Raw genomic sequence first — 20964 nt, 5'->3', positions numbered from 1 at the left:
GGCATTTTGCCCGCGTTCGTACCGAACGCGCGCGGCGTTTTTATATAAATACGCATTTGGTGCCGCAGCTAAACGTCACCTCCCCTCCCTCCCGTCCCCCCACAGCCTTTCGCGCGACGGAAAAAGTCGCGTTTGCTCTCTATATATGGAAAGGAGGAAAGCGACGCTTAATTCTGTAGCCCTTCAGGGAGCACTCTTCTTCAATAAAATCACTACTACACGGCGCAGAACGCGCGTTTGCTCTCTGACGTGCGTTCGCTCCCCGTGAAAGCGCGCGTCCCTCGCGCCCTTTCACTCGCACATACAGCGTCCGGAGCGCGGCGACGATTTCATCGCCGTTCCATATAATTGCTATAAGTGTCCATATAATTGCTATCGCAATAAAACACCGTTTTATGCATTGAAGCGCAAAAGTAACTGGAACGCCAATGCGTTTCTCCGCATTGTTTGGTAATTAGTATCTCCAAACTGGTGCCATCCCGAGAATTCGTTCCAAGTGGATCCGCCTTGCTAACTCCAAGGCTAGAATTTGTAAACTGCAATATGGGCCATAAGGTAATTAGTTAAAACCTTAATTAGTGAATTTTAACAGCGGAGCTGTTTAAGCTCTTGGTTAGACAGCGTAGTGCGAACAAGAAACTGCCCCTGGCGATGACATCATTGCGCGTTGCCAAGCAACCACCTCGCGGAGCGGCGTGTGCTTCGTCTCCCCTCCCTCCAGCCACGCCCCGGTAAGGGTGAAGGCGCGGCTTGGCCGTGACGTCACCGGGGACATAAAGCTCGGAGCCGCCGCGACGGCGGCAGAACTCTCGTCGACTCTGTCCCATGTCAAGGCACATGTTGCCTTGACATGGGACGTTAATGAGAGGGAAGGAGAGCATGCGCGCGGCGCGCTATGCTCGGGAGAGAGATATAATGAGAGCGAGAGCGAAAGAAATTGTAGCAGCACCAACGAGGCAACGCACAGAGCTGCTGCCGACGCCGTCCGCGTTTCCCCACGTTCGCGTCGAACGCGCGCGGTGTCCGTGACTGCAGCCGGCGCCTCTGGCGGCAGCAGTGGCGCACCGACGGGAGGGGTTTCGGGGTTGTAACCCCTCCCCTCTGAGGCCGAGTTAACCCCCCCCCCTTTTTGTTTAACCCCTTTTCTTTCCTTGCGCCTTTTAGTACTGCAACTAAGATGTAAGACGCGCAATCGTCAGCACGCTCGCAAGCTTGCGCAAAAAGCGCATTTTTTGACAATTTCCCGTGAAGAAGTTGAAATTAGTGCTGTTTAGATGGTATTGGCAAACTAAGGCAAACTGTCACCTCCCCCCCCACTTCCCTGGCAGAAATCCTAGGTGCGCTACTGGGCGGCGGCTCGGCAGGTTTCGACCAGCCACACCCTGGCAAGTGTGGAGGCGCATCCTGACCGTGACGTCAGCGGGGAGATAAATCTCGGAGCCGCCGCGACGGCGGCAGAACTCTCGTTGACTCTGTGGCTAGTACATATAGCCTTGACACGGGGCGACCAAAGATCCGGATACCCGACGAAGAAGCTGTTCATCTTGAAGCGTGTCGCGCGGCCAAGCGAGAATCTGCGCGGCGGCGGCGAGCCGATTCGGAACACCGTGCCTAGCAGCACTTAGCTCCGCTGTTTACTCCAGCCTTGCACCACTAGTGCAAGCTGTCCACATTTTTTGTGAATTAGTCGATTATGCATTAACATTTTTTGTGCAAGTAATGTCCGCCTCTTCGAGTAGACCAGCTCATGAACTAGAATTGTGCTGTCTGCCACAGGCAACCTTAACAAATTTCTTTGAATGTGTTCGCTGAAATACCCGGTACAAGCGAATTTGATGCGCCAAAATCTTGGACGAAACTTCGTGTTACATTCGGGATATTACCGTTATCTACCCTTAGCTGATGTTCTGAGGATTTTTTTCGTCGACGTCCTTCCGGAAACGGTTCTGGAGCACTTATAGACAAATTATATAGCGGGATGTCAAATTAGCGATATGTAATGATCTCGCTATTCTATGAATTGTGCGCACACCTGACGATAGAAATGAGTTCAAACTCTTGTCATTGTCCCTCTCTGACCTACGTCCAACCGTCTCCTGGTTCTGACTGACTCCATGTACGTTCTTGGTGGTTTATGTCCTCAAACTTGTCAATCAGTAAAATGCTCTGCGATCATTACGTTCCAGGGCGTGAGAAGTAGAACAGCAGAGCCTGTAACACAGCTATTGAAAAACGCCTTTTTGATGCGTGAAAAGCACGAAACGATGATGCCGCTATTTTGATTTATTTTTTCCTTCCTCAGTCGAGGTGCGAAGTGGCCCGCAAGAGGTCCATGTACTCGTACCTCAACCCGCGGGAAACGACACCCAGCCGCTATCGGTGAGTGCTTTACAGGTTTCAAGAACGCAGTTAACAGATGAAAGAGGACTATTAAGTTGATCTGTACTAGTAGATTACGCTTCTGTAAAGCGGCCCTGTGAAGAGGCTTGGTAAACTATGACAAGACGCAAGGACAAAAGACGCGGCGCCAGCTTGCTGCAATGTCATAAATTTCAACAGCGTCCACTCTGATTTTTATCGGTAAGGTGAGACTACATTGCGCTCTAAAGGAACCAAGCACACAGCCTGGAGCACTTATCATGTGACCAAACGGCCAAAATGCGAAAAAAAATACACTGAAATTGCATAGTTCGTGAGGTGCTGCACTTCGCTATTCGTTTCACGAGTTCAACATGGCGGCATCTGCACGTCGCCATTCGTTTCACCCAGAGCAAGCTTTGTAAGCAGTACGAGCTCGCAGCATTACCTGCACTGGCCAAATAAGATGAAGTGCGGCGTTCGTGCAGCATGCGCCGTGCCGGTTCTGCACGAGCAAGAACTAGCACTGAACTGGCCGGAAGTATAGTTCAAGAAGTGCAGGGCGAATCGAATGGACCTTGAAGTACTGGAGCCGAGGTTTCGGTCACGAAATTCAAGAAAGGGAAGTTTGGTTTTAATATTCTCCACTAATAATCGAACTTTACTTCTGCTAAATAAAGATGTCGCAGTTTCGCCTGAAAGGCGAAGCATGGATTGCGATAGCAAATTAGTAGACAGCTATACGAACTAAGGATAGTAGTTTTATCGGCCGTATAAACTTATAAACATTCGCTTACTAACTAAATTAACAAACACGGTGTCACGTGTGCACAGGTAAACATGAACACATCTAGCTCGATGACCGCGGAAACTCGCTGTCAAAACGACTGGAGGCGCGGCAGCAGCAGCGAGCGAATTGACCTGGCTTCAACGCGAACTGAACGTCGAAAGCAAAGCGCATACGAAGCTACCGGCACTAGTTGCACTTTGTCCACATCGCAGATCGCTTTGAAGATGAGGCCCGCGCGGGCGCGTACTTTTTCCACGTCGCAGGTCGCTTTCAAGATACGGCGCCCGCGCTGCCGAGCCGTAAGCAGCCTCCACCGGTGTAGAACGGCCCTCGCCCCCCTTCCCCCTGCCTCGCGCGCCTTTCTCCCTCGTGTCGCCCCTCCTTTCTCCCTCGCGCGCGCGAGATTGAGCCGCGATGATGATGATAAGTGGTTCTTGAGAGAAAGGGAAAGGTTGGCGATCGCCGGTTGACCCTCGCAAGCTTTCACTCGCACATCCAGCGTACGGCGACGATGTTACCGTGTTCCACGGCGACAGAAGAAATGCGCTTGGAGTGTGCATATAATTGTTATATCACAATAAAATAGTTAAAGTACTTTACCAGAAGGAACTGATTTTTGATGCTTGGAACTGACATTGTTCCAATCGTCCGCCCTTTCAGCTATGCCTTCGTAGTCATGACGCCGTCATAATGCCACGTCTTCAGCTCTACGCTCATTATATGGCAAAGACAGACAAAACGTCGCGCATAGCCGACACTGCAGGCAATTACGTACCAACCAAATCCATGCCACTATGGCAGCGTGGAATCGGGAGTCTGATGCACCACTGTACCACCATGTAGCGTCAGAGCTTAACAGTTTGTGCGACGGGCTGCTCACTCACTTGCAGCGCGTGCGAATGTACTTAATAGGCAGCAACAGCAGCTTTCAGCGCATATGTCATTCTCGACTGTCCTATCGCAAGGACAGCCGAGAAGCTGCGCTGTCTTAGTTTAGGTTGGGTTAACTAAATGAAAGGGGACATTAAATAGAAATATTAAATTAGTTTAGATTATCAAAATGTTCCTTCAAAACTATATTTTCATTAATTTGACGGTAAGAGGCGGATTACGTGAAGGGAAAATGAATGCCAGACTTTCATTTTTTAAACGTCGCGCAGAAACTCCTGCGCCGGTTATTTCAGTGTGACGTCCAGGATTCCAAAGTACGTAATTTTTGTATTTGGGGCGTTGTGGAGCGCCAGTTTCCGAAACTCGATAAGTTCAGCGTTTGGCTCCTTAAAAATGCGATACCAGTCCATCTTTGCCGATAAAAATTAACTAGGCCTGAGCAGACGCCGCCAAACTCCATGACGTCATGGCAAGCTAGTGCGAGATTTTCCCGACAGCGTCGCCACCAGTCTTTTCGTTTCTACGTTCTTTCTGTCTTAACAAGCCTTCTCTAGCGGTAAGAGTAGCATTTATTTGTTTTTCTTATTAAAAGATTGTAATTCACTAATACAGCTCAATTTCAATTTATTTTTAGTGTCCTTGCAGTCTCATTGTCATATCGCTGTCGTCGTTACGTCACCGTAATTAATGCACCATTGTCGTGATGCCGGCGTTTTTTGTACACAGCTCCAAAGCTGAGATAGTCAATCAGTTCAGAGCCAGACCCGAGTCCACCTTTTAGCCCTGCTATTACCAAGTCCTACCTCGTTACCGAGGACCCCTCGCCCTCCCATCGGGGCAGCTGCTGAAAGCAGTTACTGAATTGTGTGCAGGACCATCGTACCGCTGATGAACTTCGAGCGGTTCTCGGAGGCGTTTGGATGCCGCGTTGGCACCATCATGAACCCCGAGCAGAAGTGCATCGTCTGGTGATGCCCACTGCTGCGGAGACAGCGCCATGGTGCACCCATGCGATCGCCAGATGATCTCCCCGCCTCTCGCGTGGTTTTGAACACGCGAGCTTCAAATATAAGGTGTTATGCGCATCATTCTGTCCAAGCACTACTTAGAGAAGTCGAGTTGTAAACTAATGTTCAATAACATCGGGTATAGGCTTTTACGGTGCCCACTGTGAAGTTGGTAACCCAAGGGCAGCAAGATTTGTCCTTGAAATTGCAATTAAGAATGCAGCTGGCTTCTTTTCCATGAAAGTTGGTTAAATGGAATAGAATGTGAATACGTGACTTTATTGAGTACGTAAATCTCCTCTGTGTGGTTCAGAGCATCATGAAGAATGAAGCGAGGCCAGCATAACTTGGTCAAAACTAAACGGAAGAACTCGATGTGGCAATAGCTGCAATTGCTAATAACAGATAGTTCCTCTGGATAGTTTGTGAAGCACCTGCACATGGGCGCTTTCCTACATTTTGTAACCACATTCCAAGGTCTTGCCACTGCAGGCATCTCCCATTTTTGTTGCATGGCACTGACACGTGGCTTTCGTCAAATCTGTGCAAAACGTGCATAGCAACAGTCGAACCTATGTCAATACAAATATAATGAATTATCGGATATAACAAAGTCAATATAATAATTCAGCAACGAATATCTGATATAGCGAAGTTATGTTCGTTTTGGATGCGAATTTGTTACAAGGTGTGACTAGTACATACCGTATGCTTTAAATATCAGGGTTCCCTCACTTTTTGATGTTTTAACTTCACCGTTTATCTCCACACTAAACCGGTTATTACAGCTTGCACTTAGTTTTACGAAAAATAAACCAGCTACAGTCTGCACTTAGTCTTGTGTAATTGATATCATTTTTGCCCATCCTTGCATGTATAGGTGCATTGTGTAAGAGCTCAAGCTTGAGTGGAACAATGCCAAGAGGTCAAGCATTCAGATGAGCTTCAATAGCATAGCATATTAGCATTTCTGCCCTTTTCTCCTCCATTTAATGCGGCTGCTGCAGACAGGAAATGAACCAGCCAACTCTTGCTCAGTGGCAGAACAGCACAGCCATTGTGGCAGGCTAGTAAGTAAAGCAAATACTTTTGGCATTGGCCTACAGTAACGACACACCACAAAGAGCTACATTAATCGATTCGTGAATAATGCAAAAGAAATTTACTATGAATTGGTAGTGCTCAATAGCGGCCCAACATGCTGTCGCATTAACATTTACGTTGGCAAAATTGCAGCTAGAGTGTTTGTGCAACCCTGACAACATCACGCTGCAGATAGCTTTTGTAGTCGCAACAAAATTTTTTTTCTTTTGATCATATGGGAAGGCTTGTCACGCTAAGAATCTCTTGCTTCTGCAGAAATAAGTCATGAAAAAGGGAGTGACCAAAAAATGTCAAAAAGCTTGTCGTTTGCTCAATGCAGTCCGCTATGCATGCACTTCGAGGACTCCCCTCGCCTCCCAGTGTGGGTCTTAACAAGCAGCTTTAGTACGGGGCTAACTCCCAACTATTCAAATACACATATAAAATGCAGAAATGCTTTTATGAAAGAACCGCTGAACTGTTTTAAGTTATACTTGTTGCATTAGAGAGAGAAAAATAAATTCTAGTGACCTAAACAGCAAAAGCTTTATTTAGGGATTGGAATGTCTTGCAAAAATTGCCAAAAATTGGTAAACTTGAAAAAAAAATAATAATAAAATGACAAAGTTTACAAATCCATAACTCTGCACCAAGAACAGATATCGCAGTTCTGTAAACTGTGCCTGTTAGATCATTTAAAGCAGACAAAACTAATACATTCATTCACAACTTAAGTGAATTTGTTACAATGTTTACAAGAGTCCTGCTAATGCCATATACAGTCGATGCCGGATATATTGAATTATTGTCTATATCGAACAGTTGTTAAAATCCCTTGAAAATCCCATGCAAAAGTATACTGCCGTACTACGCGTACATCGTACTCCCGTTCACCAACACATTCGCTAAATCAAACGCTGTGCCGTGCCCCTGCAAATGCGCTTCTCTTAACAAATACGTGATCACTTCTCGCGTCGGCGTAAATATTTATAGCTGACAAATTTGAAATGGCACTGTTATGGCAAATGCTGTCAAACAAGATATTGAATCTGAAGGGCAGTACCAGCCATGGAGCAAAAATGAGCAGTTTGCTCCAGTTTAGCCCGCGGCGCATATGGATGGCTCGTGCAAACTGCAGCCATTCATTATCGGCAAGAGCAGATCGCTACTCTGCTTTAAGAATGCAAAAGGCCTTCCAGTCTGATATGCGTTCTGCAAGAAAGCGTGGATGACACTCAGTCTTTGCCGAACTGGATGCTGTGCCGCCGCGTTTGTCTTCTTGTAGACAAAGGCTCTCTGCGAACGGCATTCTAGGTTTCCGCGGGCGACCAAAATTAACCCGACTCCAACCTCCACTTGGACGGATCTTTACATTAGTTTGAATTTACCAAAACCACCGCACGCCACATCCACATCTTCACGGCAAGAGATGGCGCACAAGAGTCGTTGCTGTGCGATTCACGGGTCCATGCGGAACGCATTTCATTCATGCACGCACAGTTACATGTCAGGTGGGAACGGCCTTGAATGTTCTAAAAAGCTGAATGGCACTTTCGAAGCTAACAGTGTGTGTGTAGTGTCGGCAGTCACCGATGCAGAGGCCAGAGGTGAAATGCTGAGAACAAGGGTGTACGCAATGGCTGCAAAGCGTCACGAGTGCAATGAGTGGCACGCAAGAGACCCGCGACGGTCGAGAAGCGTGGACGATTTGTTCTAACACAAAGTCGGTTCCGAAAACCAGCACAACAGTCCGCCTGGCTCATTGCCCACGTATGTATGACGATCGGCCGTTTAAATGGCAGTTATCGTAATGGCCACGCGGCCAGGCACATCCACGTGCGATTCGCATTACAAGTGCGCTGATGGCAGCACGGTACGTATCCATACAGGCTAGTTTGCTTCCGCAATGCGTCTATTTCTACCTTTAAAACTGTCAGAGACATGCTGAGATATCTAATACGTACGTTTCTGATAGTCATATTTTATATATAAAATTATCAATATATCAAACAATTTCGCGATTTCCTTCGAGTTCGATATATCTGGGATCGACTGCACTGTCATATTAACGGCATATTTCAGAGCAGTGTATAATACATCAATTTTGTCCACTTTTGATGTAGTATTAAGAGGTGAAATTTACAGAATGTTATTGCTTTTTACTGCTCAGTTACAGCATTGCAAACATGATAATTTTCCATTTTACATGGAAAAATTGCAATTTTGCAATTTTAGTACTAATTTTTAATAATCTGCAACCCAAATCAAAAATCCACTTGCGACAGTCGCTAGATTCTAACTTTTTCTTTTAAATACGCCAAACCTATTAAATTACGTGCAGTGGCTGCTGAGAAAAAATTTGTCCTTTCCCATGTATTTAGATAGAGCCCTAATCAGGGCTAAAGGTTTCGTTTAACCTTGCAAGGGTATTTGTCCTTGCTATTTTGAAGCCCTGCAGCAATTGTGGAGAGGTGTATGGGCAAATGCATGAAATTTAGCAATTTTTCTAGTCCATGTCAAACGGTGGGATTTCAACTGTTTCTACCATTACATAAGAGCAGTACGCAACAAACAAGTGTACTGTTAGCATTTGACTTGCAGGTGCTGCTGTTCATGGCATGTTCTTTCTTTTTTTTTTGAAATTTGATAATAAAACATGTGCAAGATGTTTGCCTTGTGGTTTCGCTTAATTTCTTCTGAAATGAACTGCAACTTTTTGAATGGTGCTGTGGTTATGGTGAAGCTTGGACAGACCTCCCATTGCACACTTCATTATGCAGGTGGTTATTGCCCATCGAACATGAGGAGTGCTGCTAATCTCATCCTCAAATTTCTTCCTCTTAATTTTGCACTAATCTCCAGCACTAAGTGGAAGAGCTATCATGTTCTTCACACTTAATATGCACATTAACTTTGAAACAATGAAGTAAAAAATGATTTAGGCATGTGCACAAATGCCATCGGCTCTTGTGAAAATTGACACCAATTTTATTGAGACCGTTGCATTGTTGCAGACAAGGAAAGCAACCACTTGCATTTAGATAACCTGAGTTTACATGAAAATTCAGGTTGCAGAACTGCGTACATACCAGCCTCATCTCTATGCTTGGGTTAACTAACCAAGTGGCTGCCAGAGACGCCAAAACGCCGGGCATAAGAACGGGAGCTAGATTGCCAAAGCAGGTGATTCATCGGGTGGAAGGTTTTGTCGGTTCAAAAAGCTATCCTTATATGGTGCAACAGCCAATATACACTGCACATGTTGACAAATGTCAATAGATGGCTCTAGATGCCCACATCAGAAACCTATGCGCCTTGAAGCAGTGCAGTGGGTGTATTTACACCGCATCAGATTTTGCTAAACGGAGCAGTGCAAGTGTACAGTGTAACAAGGAAAAAGAAAGTGACTGCAGGTGAGCGTGCACTGCTTTCCACATGTCGCACAAAAATGAATCTAACTGGCAGTTAGGGTCCTAAACTTAAAGGTGATGCTGCATATCATGAATGAAACTTCACATTCTTTCAGAGTTTATTACTGTAGAGCATTACATCATGGACCTGTGAATGGAATTTTCCGTAGCACCTGTACGAGTAAAAACTACTTGAGATGGAGGGCCATGCAGCACACGCAATGTTTGGTAGCCAACCGGTTAAAATTGTTTTTACGACAAGTAACATGAGGAGACTTACTTTCTCCACTTGCATGGCGACACTTTCATCCAACAAACTTTTTTGACATTCGTAACATACCAGTTGGTATTAAGAACAGACTTGAAAAGCAATAATGTCCCTTAGCTGTCTCAGAGTCTGTTGATTTGCCGGGCAAATGCTGATTGCAACAGTTGCACACAGGACATTAGACTAATCTATGTACCATACATCAGCAGCTTCCCTTCTTATCTTCGCTCTGATCACCGCAACAGTATGGTTGTGCTTACAACCAGCTGCATAAATTCTGAAATGTGAAGCTTGTGTATTGAAGTGGAAGCACAAGCTTGGCAATACAGGACAAGGGGAAAGAGGAAAAAGAAGTGAAGGAGAACAGGAACCAGTTTGCATGGTCTGGCATTGGGTGTCTATTTTACACATGCTTTACCTGCCACTGTAAAAACTTCTTGAGGCATTATGCATGAAGCAACAGCCACCTTTCTGTACACTTGACAACATGGTCACAATGCATCTTCGGTTCTGACTCAAGACTGGTGTGCCTCTAGATAGTTCTTATGCATTCCTACACTTAAAGGTGATGCTGCAGGCTGTTGTCCGATTTTTTGCCAAGATATGTTTGTCACATCACCTTTGCTTCCTTTAACCTCAGACGCAAAGAAAGCACAACGACGTCGCCGGTTTTCAATTCCGATGAATATGGGTGCACACACTTGCATGAATGCGTGACCCAGCAAGTAACAACTTCCTCTTCAAATTACATATGAAAAAAAAAATTCTGGTTTCGCACGATGTGTGAATTGGTTTAAGCTAAGCATTCACTGGTGTTTATATATGAGGAGTGCTGTTTTAAAGACAATTTGCAAGTAGAGCATGCAACTGACGTTTCTTATAAAACCATTTTTGCACACTCTGGTACTTGTCCTGGGTGAACTAAGGAAAATAAAACTTCTCAAGCACTAGTGACACAGTCTTTACACGATCACCAGGAAATGGGCAACGCCGACAAATATCTTAAATCACAAGACTACACATGCATATTCGAGCCTATTTTATTGTGGAAAATGCATTTCCAACAGAATTGTACAGTCAAGCGTCATCACTAAGATGTGCATAAATTACAATAAGCGACTTGGCGGTCCGAAAAAATAAGAACGTATAAAAACTATGAGTCTGCTTCGTATACTTATATCAGGTGCAAAAGCAATGGAGCCTCAAAAACATAAGCGCGAATAACTACGGTCCTAACTGGCCAAGAGGCTAGGTGGTCGTAATCATTTCCCTAGGGAAGTGGCCCGTGTCGCCAAGTGACCGCACGGACACTCGGCCCGAGGGAGGGATCCTCACAACAGAGATGCTGCAGTTGGCCAGAGAGATGCGCGACCACGCCTCGGGAGGAAACTGCAGTGCCCTGCGCACAAAAGCAAAGATGCACATATTTTTTGCACTGGTGGTCATAGTGAAAGAGAGAGAGAGAGAGAGAGATGTTTTATATAATATCAAAGCTTAGATGTTAGCCTGAATCAAAGATCTGACCAACATTGGGGAAGAGAAATTTCTCTTTTAATTAATTTCTGGAGTATTATGTGCCAGAACTACGACTTGATTATGAGGCATGCCGTAGTGAGGGACTCCGCATTAATTCTGGACACCTGGGGTTCCTTAATGTGCCCCCGATGAATGGTACACGGGTGTTATTGCATTTCACCACCAGTACCAGTGAAATGCGGCCGCCACAGCTGGGATTCGCTCCCGCACCCTCTGGCTTAGTATTGCAATGCCACAGCCGCTATGCCACCACAGCAGGTAAGAGAAATGGGAGTAAGAAGAGAAAGAGATAAAACTCGCTGCTGGGCTATTCGGTACATCATTAGAGCTTAAGAATGGCGCAAAAGATTTATAACATAGACATGATGGACAGGATAGCGTCTGTCCTGTCCATTATGTCTGTATCATAAATCTTTTGCGCCATTCCTAAGCTCGAAAGAGAGAAAAGTGTTGATGATGAGGATGAAAATGGTGGTTCGGACTCTCCTACTACGTCGTAGGCCTAGCGTCACCACGTTGATAGCGATTGGCAGGAGATGCGAAGTTATCGGTGCTGTGATTGCGTTGTGCGTTCGCTTTGCTGACAATGAGTTCTCCTGGCCCCCGCGTTAAAAAGAAGCGACGTCAGTTTTCGCTCAAAAAAAAAGTGGAAATCTTGATGCAGCTGAATGCTGGAAGAAAGCAAGTCGACTTGTGCAGGGAGCGTGATATCCCACCGTCAGCAATGGCAACGTTGCTCAACGATCGGGAAAAGATCATGAAATTGCGTCAAGAGTCACAGCTGGCTCCCTCAAGAAAACGCCTGCGGCTTGGCAACTACCAGAATGTCAACGACGATGTCCTCACGTGGTTTAAGGATGCCAGACAACATGATGTGCCCTTGTCAAGCCCTATTATTCAAGAAAAGGCGCTACAGTTCACAGCTGCCTTGGACATCTCTGGTTTCGATGCAAGTGCCGGATGGCTTTACCGCTTCCGGCAAAGGAATGGCATTGCGTGGCAGGTTGCTTGTGGTGAAAAAAAAGCAGCAGATACCGAGAGCGCAGTTGACTGGCGGAACGGGCACTTTCAAGAGATCATGGAGTCTATCTCTCCAGACGACATTTTCAACAACGACGAAACGGCATTCTTTTATCAGTTATAGCCTGGTAAAACAATGAACTTCAAAGGTGACAGGTGTAAGGGCAGAAAGAAATCATGCCTCCGCATATCGGTTCTGTTCTACTGCAACTCTACGGGCACGGAAAAACTCAAGCCGCTAGTTGTTGGCAATTCTGCTATACCGCGTTGCTTGAAAAACGTTGTCTCGTCACCTTGCGACTACCGAGCCAACAAAAAAGCGTGGATGAAGCGAGAATTGTTCACTCAAGGCTGCTGCAGCTCGACGACACAGTGAAATTCTTCTCATCGTTGACATGCTCGACACATATCGTGAACGTGTGATTGGGCAATGTGCAACTTGAATTTATGCCCCCGAATTGTACTTCTTTGCTCTAACCTTTGGACCAGGGCATCATCAGATGTGTGAAGGCCGAATTTCGGAAGCGTCTAGTGCAGAGCCTCCTGATCAATGTTTGACTGAAGCTGCCCACACAGGTCAACATCCGTCAAACTGCAGAAATTCTTACAGGGTCATGGCGAAACGTCAAGGCAAGCACAATCAGCAACTGCTGGCGAAAGGCAGGCCCTTTAAAGGCTGCACCTACGCCACAAGACTGCGAGGACACAAAGGAGCTCAACACAGAACTGTGGAGTGAGCTTACCGAGAAGCTCCCCGTAGACACCGCGGTGACCTTCGACGATTACGTTGACAGCGACAGCGCGGCGACTACAACCGCGGAGCTCACCAACGAAGACATTGGGAATAAAGTGCGTGAGCAAGATTCTAGTAGTGACGAAGACAATGCCGACACTGGATCAACACAAGAAGAGGAAGATACTGTTTCCAGCTAAGTCGCTAAGACGGCGAACACGAGGTGCGCTCGATGTAAGGAACCCCCATTACCCCTGCCAGAGTGTCAAAAAGCACATCAAAGTGTGTAACAGAAATGCACGAACAGCGCCATAAATGAACCAGCAGCTGGTAGCCACCTAGCCTCCGAAAACGGGCAGCACGACCAAGCTCTTGCAGTTGAATCTCGGAGGCCGCAACTTACCCCCATGCACATTTCTTCCATTTGTGCCACTAGCGTGCACACTTGCGTATACATCGGAGGAGTAAAAAAAAAAAGAGAAATACACGGAGCAGTGCTACACAGTTGGTTCTAGTAACATTAGCATTTGTTGGCGCCGCAACAGGCGTGTAGGGTAAATTTAATGACACTTCGAACGAGTGTACTTCGCTGTTAGTGGCGCTTTCCATCGAGTGCGTTCGCTGAACTCACTTTGCTGCGATGGAGTGTGCAGCCTCAGAGCAGCGCTTCAAGAAATAAAAGAATACTCAAAGTGGAGTTGGCACTAATTCTAAGACCTCTTGTGATGAAATGTTACAAGTGTCCCCATGCGATATGCACTGAAAACTGTCATTCTTTCTCAGCCTGCCTTCGGTGCAATGTTGTCTTCTCTTTGCTCATGATGATTGTACCCAGTTTGCACCACGTGGGTGGCACGTCACCGTCAAAATAGCCTGTCCACCACCACTGCTGGCCTCAAACATGTTGCATGCTAAGCCTAGCCTCTGTTCTACGGTAGCCTGTCCACTACCACCGTCAGCCCCATACATGTTGCAGGCTGCGTCTAGACACTCTGCTCAGCCTTCTCGACATGATTATGCAATGTTCATCATGAGCAAGAAGGCCAAACTTTGAACGCACTCCGAACGTTTCTTGCAGTACGGATTTACAGAAACTGGAGCAAACCCACAGTGTGTTATTTGTTACTGTTACGAAGCCTTGGCAAACAGCTGCATGAACCCAGAAAAGTGCTCTCGTCACCTCCCCATGAAGCCCCCATCATTCAAGGTTTGGATACTCAATTACTTGCAAAGAAAAGAAGCAACAGCTGGAAGCTCAAAAAATCGTCGACCCTTCCCCTACCGGAAAATGGGGGTAAGCGAAGCGTGTCCTGGGAGCACCTTGTGTTTGACGGTTATATTTCTTGTGCAGTAACTTGACCGTGACCAAGGGAAGCTCAGGTGATCTGCTCGGCTTTGCCTGAGTACCGCAGCTTCAGCGGCTTGTACCGTAGGTATCGGCCCGTTGACGATGAGCCCTTTCACAGGCGATCTCCTGTCGACACTCGGCGAGAGCTGCCTGTAGTTCAGGGTTACGCACAATGCGCGGCCGTCCCATTAGTTTTCCGAAAACGAAGTGAACGAAATGAAGCGGGCGCAGCGCACGCGAAGCTCCTTCCTGCCCTTTCCCTCCCCGGCGGAAGCGAAACGGCTCTGATTGGCTGTGCGCGTGGCATGAGCGCGCGCCTACGCAGCTGGCACCGTGCCTGATGACTCTCGCTCCAGCGCCGGCGAGCCACTGCTGGAACCGGAGCTTTAGCGTTGCATCGCCGGCGCAGGCTAGCGTACACAAGCTTCACTTGAAAAATGGATTCACTCAAAGAGGTGAGAAGCTTCTTTTTTTTTTATTTGAAGTACCGAAAGTAGATGTTTTGGGCTGTGGCAAGTATAAAGAATCTGTAATATCTTTCGTTCCAGATTTCTGCAACGTAAATGAGCAAGATGAAATTATCGTACCTGTTAAGTTACAGGATAGAGAAACGGCTGAAACCACATACAATATGCGAGGACCTCACTGTGACTTGCACTCAGGATGGCGTGAAAACATTGATCGGGGAAGAGCACATGAAGAAATTGCAGCAAGTGCCAAGTTCTAATTATACAACTGACACATCTGTGAAATGGCTTTGAATGTGGAAGCCCAAGTAATCAAATGCATCAAGCAATCTCCGAAATTAGCAATTGCCATGGAAGAAAGCTGTGACGTTGCAGGCTAACCTAATTGGTGACTTTGGTGAGATATCTGGCTGGCAATATAGTTATGGAAGAGTTGCTGTGCTGCATCGAGCTGAATGCTACAACTACTGGAAAGGACATTTTTGATGCAGTGAATGAGTCTTTTTTTCTTTCCAGAGAACTTTCCTGGAGTAAATGCATCACTGTTTGCATTGACAGTGCCAGGGCGACGACAGGGAAAGTGAAAGGGTTCATTGCACTGATAAGGCAGGTCAATAACAACATTACGTTCACTCACTGCATGATTCATAGGGAAGCTCTGGCTTCAAAGGAGCTTAGTGCAGGGCTCACAGTTGTGATGAATCATGTAGTGAGGACTACAAATTCTATAAAATCGAAACCTAAAGCCATTCGCATTTTCAAGGTGCTATGCAGGGACATGGGTGCTGCTTAAGAGCCTACAAGGTAAACATACTACTTTGAAAACGGCAGCAGGTAAAATATGAGCCTTCTGTAGCAAGCTGCAAAGGTGGATGAGTCGTGTAAGCAAGGAAGACTACAGTCCCCTTAAATGGTTGTGCTCCATTGAATCCCACAATGCCCCATCCAGTTCTGACAGGTTCATTATAATGACTCACCTAAGCACTATTGGAGCTCACCTAGCTGGCTACCTTCCTGATATTCAAAATGAAGAGTGGATCGCATCTCTTTTCTAGGTTAATGCAGGATCAGTGAAAATGTTGAAATTGAAAATGAGTTTTTAGACCTCCGGGCTAACAATGCCCTTAGGAGGCACATGGGTCTTGGAGACAAAAAAAATTACTAAAACATTGATTTTCCATTTCTGTTATTTTTCTAATCCCCATATCAAAGCGCACCTGCTGACAACAAGCTAGCCCAAACTGACATGTTGTTGTGGAAGAAAACACTATATCTGTCCTATGAAATGCTCAGTTTTGCCCATGAAAAGCGCTGAAATGACCCATTTTGCGTCATTCGCCATTCCAAAACCGTCTATCATAGCCAGGCGATCTTTGTCTTGCTTGAAAGAACATATTTGCAGCTTGCTTTCCTGCCAAAATGAGCCTTCAACGCTGCTTCAGAGGCAAGTTAAATGGTTTTGTAGCATAAAATGTAATTTTTACTCTCTCTTGAATTTACTGCATTTTTTTTTTCAAAAAATAATTTTTCAAAGTCTAAAATTTTGGGAGCAGCACTGTGTTCCTGCACTCATTCAATCCTCTTGATTTCTTTCCCCAGAGTAGGGTAGCAAACCACATCTTCCCCTCTGGTTAACCTCCCTGCCTTTCCCCTTCTGTCTCTATTTCTTTCTTGCCTGAATGCTAGACAGTCAGAAAGTTCACAAAAGCTATCATATAGTATTCTAGGACACTGAAACATCTTGAAATTATGTAGAAATCAACAAAAATTCACATTTGCAAAGTTGCAACTTTATAATTTCATAACTTCAGCTAAAATATGGGTATAATCAATAAAACGCAAACTTGCACTACTTGAACATTCAGGAAAATACGCGTTAATTTTAGTTCTCTTGCTGCAGTACATTTTTTGGACGTCACAGCCCATATTTATAACACAAAAATAATAGCAACTTTTTGGACTGACTTAGAAAATAACTAACTGCATATTTGTCATCAGCGAACAAGTTTGAATATTTTCTGAAAATTTCATGTGTCTAGAGTCAATAACAAAACTGTTTTTATCCGGGACCCAGGTCCCCCCTTAAAGAGAAATTTGGTTGCCAGTGGTGGGTGTTGCCTTCTGAATGGAGGCTGCTACTTTGTTCCCACATCTGTTTGGTAAGGCAGTGGACATGCTGGTGCCATTTGAAACAACATATGCCTGTGAACAGGCATTCTTAAGCACTAACTTATCTGAAAAACAAGCATAGGAATCAGCTAATTCCGGCAGCTGACATCAGGCTGGCCAAGAGTGAAACTGAGCCTCGCATCACTTGTTGGAGCAAGCAAAGTGAGTTCAGTTGCATTTTGCAACAAATGTATCATGTCAGAGAAATACATTTTTTTAATGTCATTGCTTTTGAATTTATTGCATGTAAATGTAACACAAATGACACGAATGGATAATGCGCGCATGAAGGGGGGGGGGGGGCACTTCATGAAGCTTAGCAGGGTTCCCAGAGACCAACACGCTTGAAGAGAGAGAACCCCTGGTGTAGGGCAATAAATATCCCGTCATTATAATTAGGAAATGGCTATATTTGGGATAATTACAAGTAGTCTTGAGTGCACAGCTACAGCTACAAGTGAACGGCTGATTAAGTGACAGGGTTTATTGCCCCAGAGCAACAAAGAGGCTGTGATCAACAACAGATTGCTACAGCTCTTCAGTCCCTGCATGGAGTTACAGGTAACTAAAATATATCTTAAAATGGATGCTAAACAATCACATGCTTTAGGAAAGCATCGCACACACACACATCTGCATATCCAGTATCGATTTACAAGTAGTCTTGAGTGCACAGCTACAGCTACAAGTGAACGGCTGATTAAGTGACAGGGTTTATTGCCCCAGAGCAACAAAGAGGCTGTGATCAACAACAGATTGCTACAGCTCTTCAGTCCCTGCATGGAGTTACAGGTAACTAAAATATATCTTAAAATGGATGCTAAACAATCACATGCTTTCGGAAAGCATCGCACACACACACACCTGCATATCCAGTATCGAATTACAAGTAGTCTTGAGTGCACAGCTACAGCTACAAGTGAACAGCTGATTAAGTGACAGGGTTTATTGCCCCAGAGCAACAAAGAGGCTGTGATCAACAACAGATTGCTACAGCTCTTCAGTCCCTGCATGGAGTTACAGGTAACTAAAATATATCTTAAAATGGATGCTGAACAATCACATGCTTTCGGAAAGCGTCGCACACACACACACCTGCATATCCAGTATCGAATTACAAGTAGTCTTGAGTGCACAGCTACAGCTACAAGTGAACAGCTGATTAAGTGACAGGGTTTATTGCCCCAGAGCAACAAAGAGGCTGTGATCAACAACAGATTATTACAGCTCTTCAGTCCCTGCATGGAGTTACAGGTAACTAAAATATATCTTAAAACGGATGCTAAACAATCACATGCTTTAGGAAAGCATCGCACACACACACACCTGCATATCCAGTATCGAATTACGTTTGCATGGCAAACGATGATCTCGTGGGAGTCCTCCTTTTGACTGGAAGATGCGCGGTAGAAATACTTGCGAAAGCCGGCTTCTATCCGGGCACCATCTGTAAAAAACTGGTAACAGAGGCCAACCCCATTAGTCAGCTCCAGGAGCTCCAACATTCTTTTATGCAAAAAGGGGACACATGGGATGAGAACAGGCAAGTGCACAAGGTCGAGATGCAAAAGACTGCAGTAGTGTAAAAATATATATATATATACCTGCATGACGTGCACAGTGAACAGCACAAAAAGAGCCAAACAGGCCCCCTTTTTTTTATTTTGGAATCAAAGACTGAACAGGACCATCTCCACATTTGTGAGGGACATGTCATTGTTCCAACGGGCTGACCAAGCCACGATAGAATAAAAGCAGGTGCACCAACTCGGGCAAGTTGACAAACAGCTTTTCACACAGGTTTTGGCAGCGGCTGTCACAGTACAAACGACAAACCAGCACGACCTCTGCATGCCAATTGTAGTGAAGAATTGCAGGGAATCCCCTGCCACACTTATATGGCAGATTGCTTGGGGGAAATCTGGAATCTCGTATGTGTTGAATTACAAGGCAAATCAGGGCCTGGATGACGTAGCGATGATATTCCAATGCTATTGGTTTTTACGCTTCACCAGTGGTCTGAGCCGCACTGCTGGCCAGAATTCGGCATTCTAGGGTGGCCAGGATCAGCCAGCCTTGAATGGCGGATGACAAGAAAAGAATAGATTTGAGCAAAACAAATCATTACATTGTATTTCCCAGTTCTGCAGGAATCTGCAAGACAGAGGATATTTCATGAAAAGGAAAATTTGTTATCCCCCTAGAAATGGCATGAAGATAGCATGAAGCTACCAAGAAAACCCATGCTGGTTTTTTTAAGAAGGAAAGCTTCGAAGTTAAAAAATTTTCGTGTCACATAACAGTAACATCTTGACACGAATGGTACAGGGTCACACAAAAAACTCTTGTGGAATAAAAATATACCTAGGTTAAAGTAGCTCAAATGCACTATGTAATGCAAATATACATACAGCTCAAAAGTTTCTGCTCAGTCAACTGTTATTTTGACACTGAAGGTGCCGTAAAAATGTCTCATCATCGGTTGAACAAAACAACTTTAAAGGATGACAACGGCTACTGCCTTTTTAGAATGCTAGTAGAGCAACAGGCTCTTTAGTAATTTTGCTATGTATTTCCATGACAAGGCTGTGCTGAGGTTGGTTGCGAGTTAATGTAGTCAGCTAAACCTTTGCATGTTTCGTTATAGCACTTAGGGTCTGAAATCAGTAAGCCAAAAGTACCACGAGTTTACTAATGGCAGCCACTGCCACTTGAAGTCCTGCTACAAGATTTCAAAAGTAGGCTAAAGGATTTTTTCCACCAATCCCATTTCCACTTTGGCTTCCAAACTGGAACTCGGAATGTGACCTCAATCTTCTCGAGCACAAAGCAAACACTCCTGCCCCCAAGCAGGCAAAATGGAGACCCACTTCCCAGTGCTCATGAATAGCATGGCAAACAAGTGCACAGAAGACAAGAAAGATTGAACGTAGACACATAGGCATATAAAATGTATCAGAAAGAACACTGCATACTTTAATAAAATGCATAAAGCAACTGATGCTGAAAAAGCAAAACGTTAATTACAGGCTTTATCACTACTACAGCTGCAAGGCCAGCAAAGAAACAGTCAACAGCAACGCACTCATTTTTCTTAGGGAGTGCACAAGCAAGGAGCACCCACACTATTGGAAAAAAGGCATCAAAATTTTTTTGGAAACATGCCAAAACAGAAAGAAGAAAAAAAATAACAAAAAGAAATGAAATGATTCACTAATAACTAAAAGCCTTCATAAATTCGGTAGCACACCTGCCAAGCTATGAACTTTCATGAGCTTTCCCTGGGCACATGCCTCGGATACAAATGGAATGTACACACTCTGGTTCACATATGACTATAGCTGTGTGTACAAATTTCAAACGAAGCCATAGGTGGCTTGGGGTGAAGCCAACTTCAAGTCTCCTCTGGTGTTTCTTCCCACTCTTGCTGAAAAGTTTCTGCAAAATATTTTGTTCTTTTCATTGGTTATGCTTATTCTCAATGTGTTTTGCAGACTTAGAAGAAAATAAAACATTTGTTCAGGTATTGATGCGCCTCATCTTTAAAGGATTAACAGTGATTTACAACAGACAGCACACAAGCAGCGACAAACTTGAAACAAGGATTGGCAAGCAACACATTGTTTTTAGATCACAGTGACATGTTCAGCAACTTTGGTGTTGCCAATTTCGCATTTTTCAGGAACTTCTCACTATAGACTTGCTTCAAGCAAGTACCCCTTTTGTGTCCTTTCATTATCACAAGACTTTCACTATCACAACAGAAAGTTCGAATACCATCGAGCGACAAGTTTTTGTGAAGGGAACTATTTTCGTAAATATTGTTGCCATTTGTAAAATCTTAAAATGAGCCAACACCAAATTGCAGACTATATGAAAAATTT

The 20964-nt window shown here is 45.0% G+C and overlaps 2 protein-coding genes across 6 annotated transcripts in view; one reads left to right on the top strand and one right to left on the bottom strand.

Moving 5' to 3' along the window:
• The window catches only part of LOC119446517 (neprilysin-1), a 60483-nt gene that overhangs the window by 21623 nt on the left and 17896 nt on the right, over nucleotides 1–20964 (top strand). The window contains exons 11-12 of one of the 2 annotated variants that reach the window (XM_037710964.2): nucleotides 2303–2379; nucleotides 4912–5063. In XM_037710964.2, the coding sequence (XP_037566892.2) occupies nucleotides 2303–2379; nucleotides 4912–5011 (177 nt within the window). In that variant the 3' untranslated portion in view covers nucleotides 5012–5063. Of the gene's footprint in view, nucleotides 1–2302; nucleotides 2380–4911; nucleotides 5064–20964 lie in introns of those variants that run through there. The other variant, XM_049664192.1, reaches the window with a different exon arrangement.
• Nucleotides 10420–20964, bottom strand: part of LOC119446513 (serine/threonine-protein phosphatase PGAM5, mitochondrial) — a 47314-nt gene continuing 36769 nt past the window's right edge. For 2 of the 4 annotated variants that reach the window (XM_049664195.1, XM_049664194.1), the window contains exons 4-5: nucleotides 18407–18537; nucleotides 10420–11206 (exon numbers count right to left, since the gene is read on the bottom strand). In XM_049664195.1, the coding sequence (XP_049520152.1) occupies nucleotides 11056–11206; nucleotides 18407–18537 (282 nt within the window). In that variant the 3' untranslated portion in view covers nucleotides 10420–11055. The remainder of the gene's footprint in view (nucleotides 11207–18406; nucleotides 18538–20964) is intronic. The other 2 variants (XM_049664193.1, XM_037710959.2) reach the window with 2 other exon arrangements.

The sequence above is a fragment of the Dermacentor silvarum genome, chromosome 3 (assembly GCF_013339745.2).
Source record: "Dermacentor silvarum isolate Dsil-2018 chromosome 3, BIME_Dsil_1.4, whole genome shotgun sequence".
Classification (NCBI taxonomy): domain Eukaryota; kingdom Metazoa; phylum Arthropoda; class Arachnida; order Ixodida; family Ixodidae; genus Dermacentor; species Dermacentor silvarum.
The sequence above is the reverse complement of the archived record's forward strand: the minus strand, read 5'-3'. Positions and strand labels throughout refer to the sequence as shown.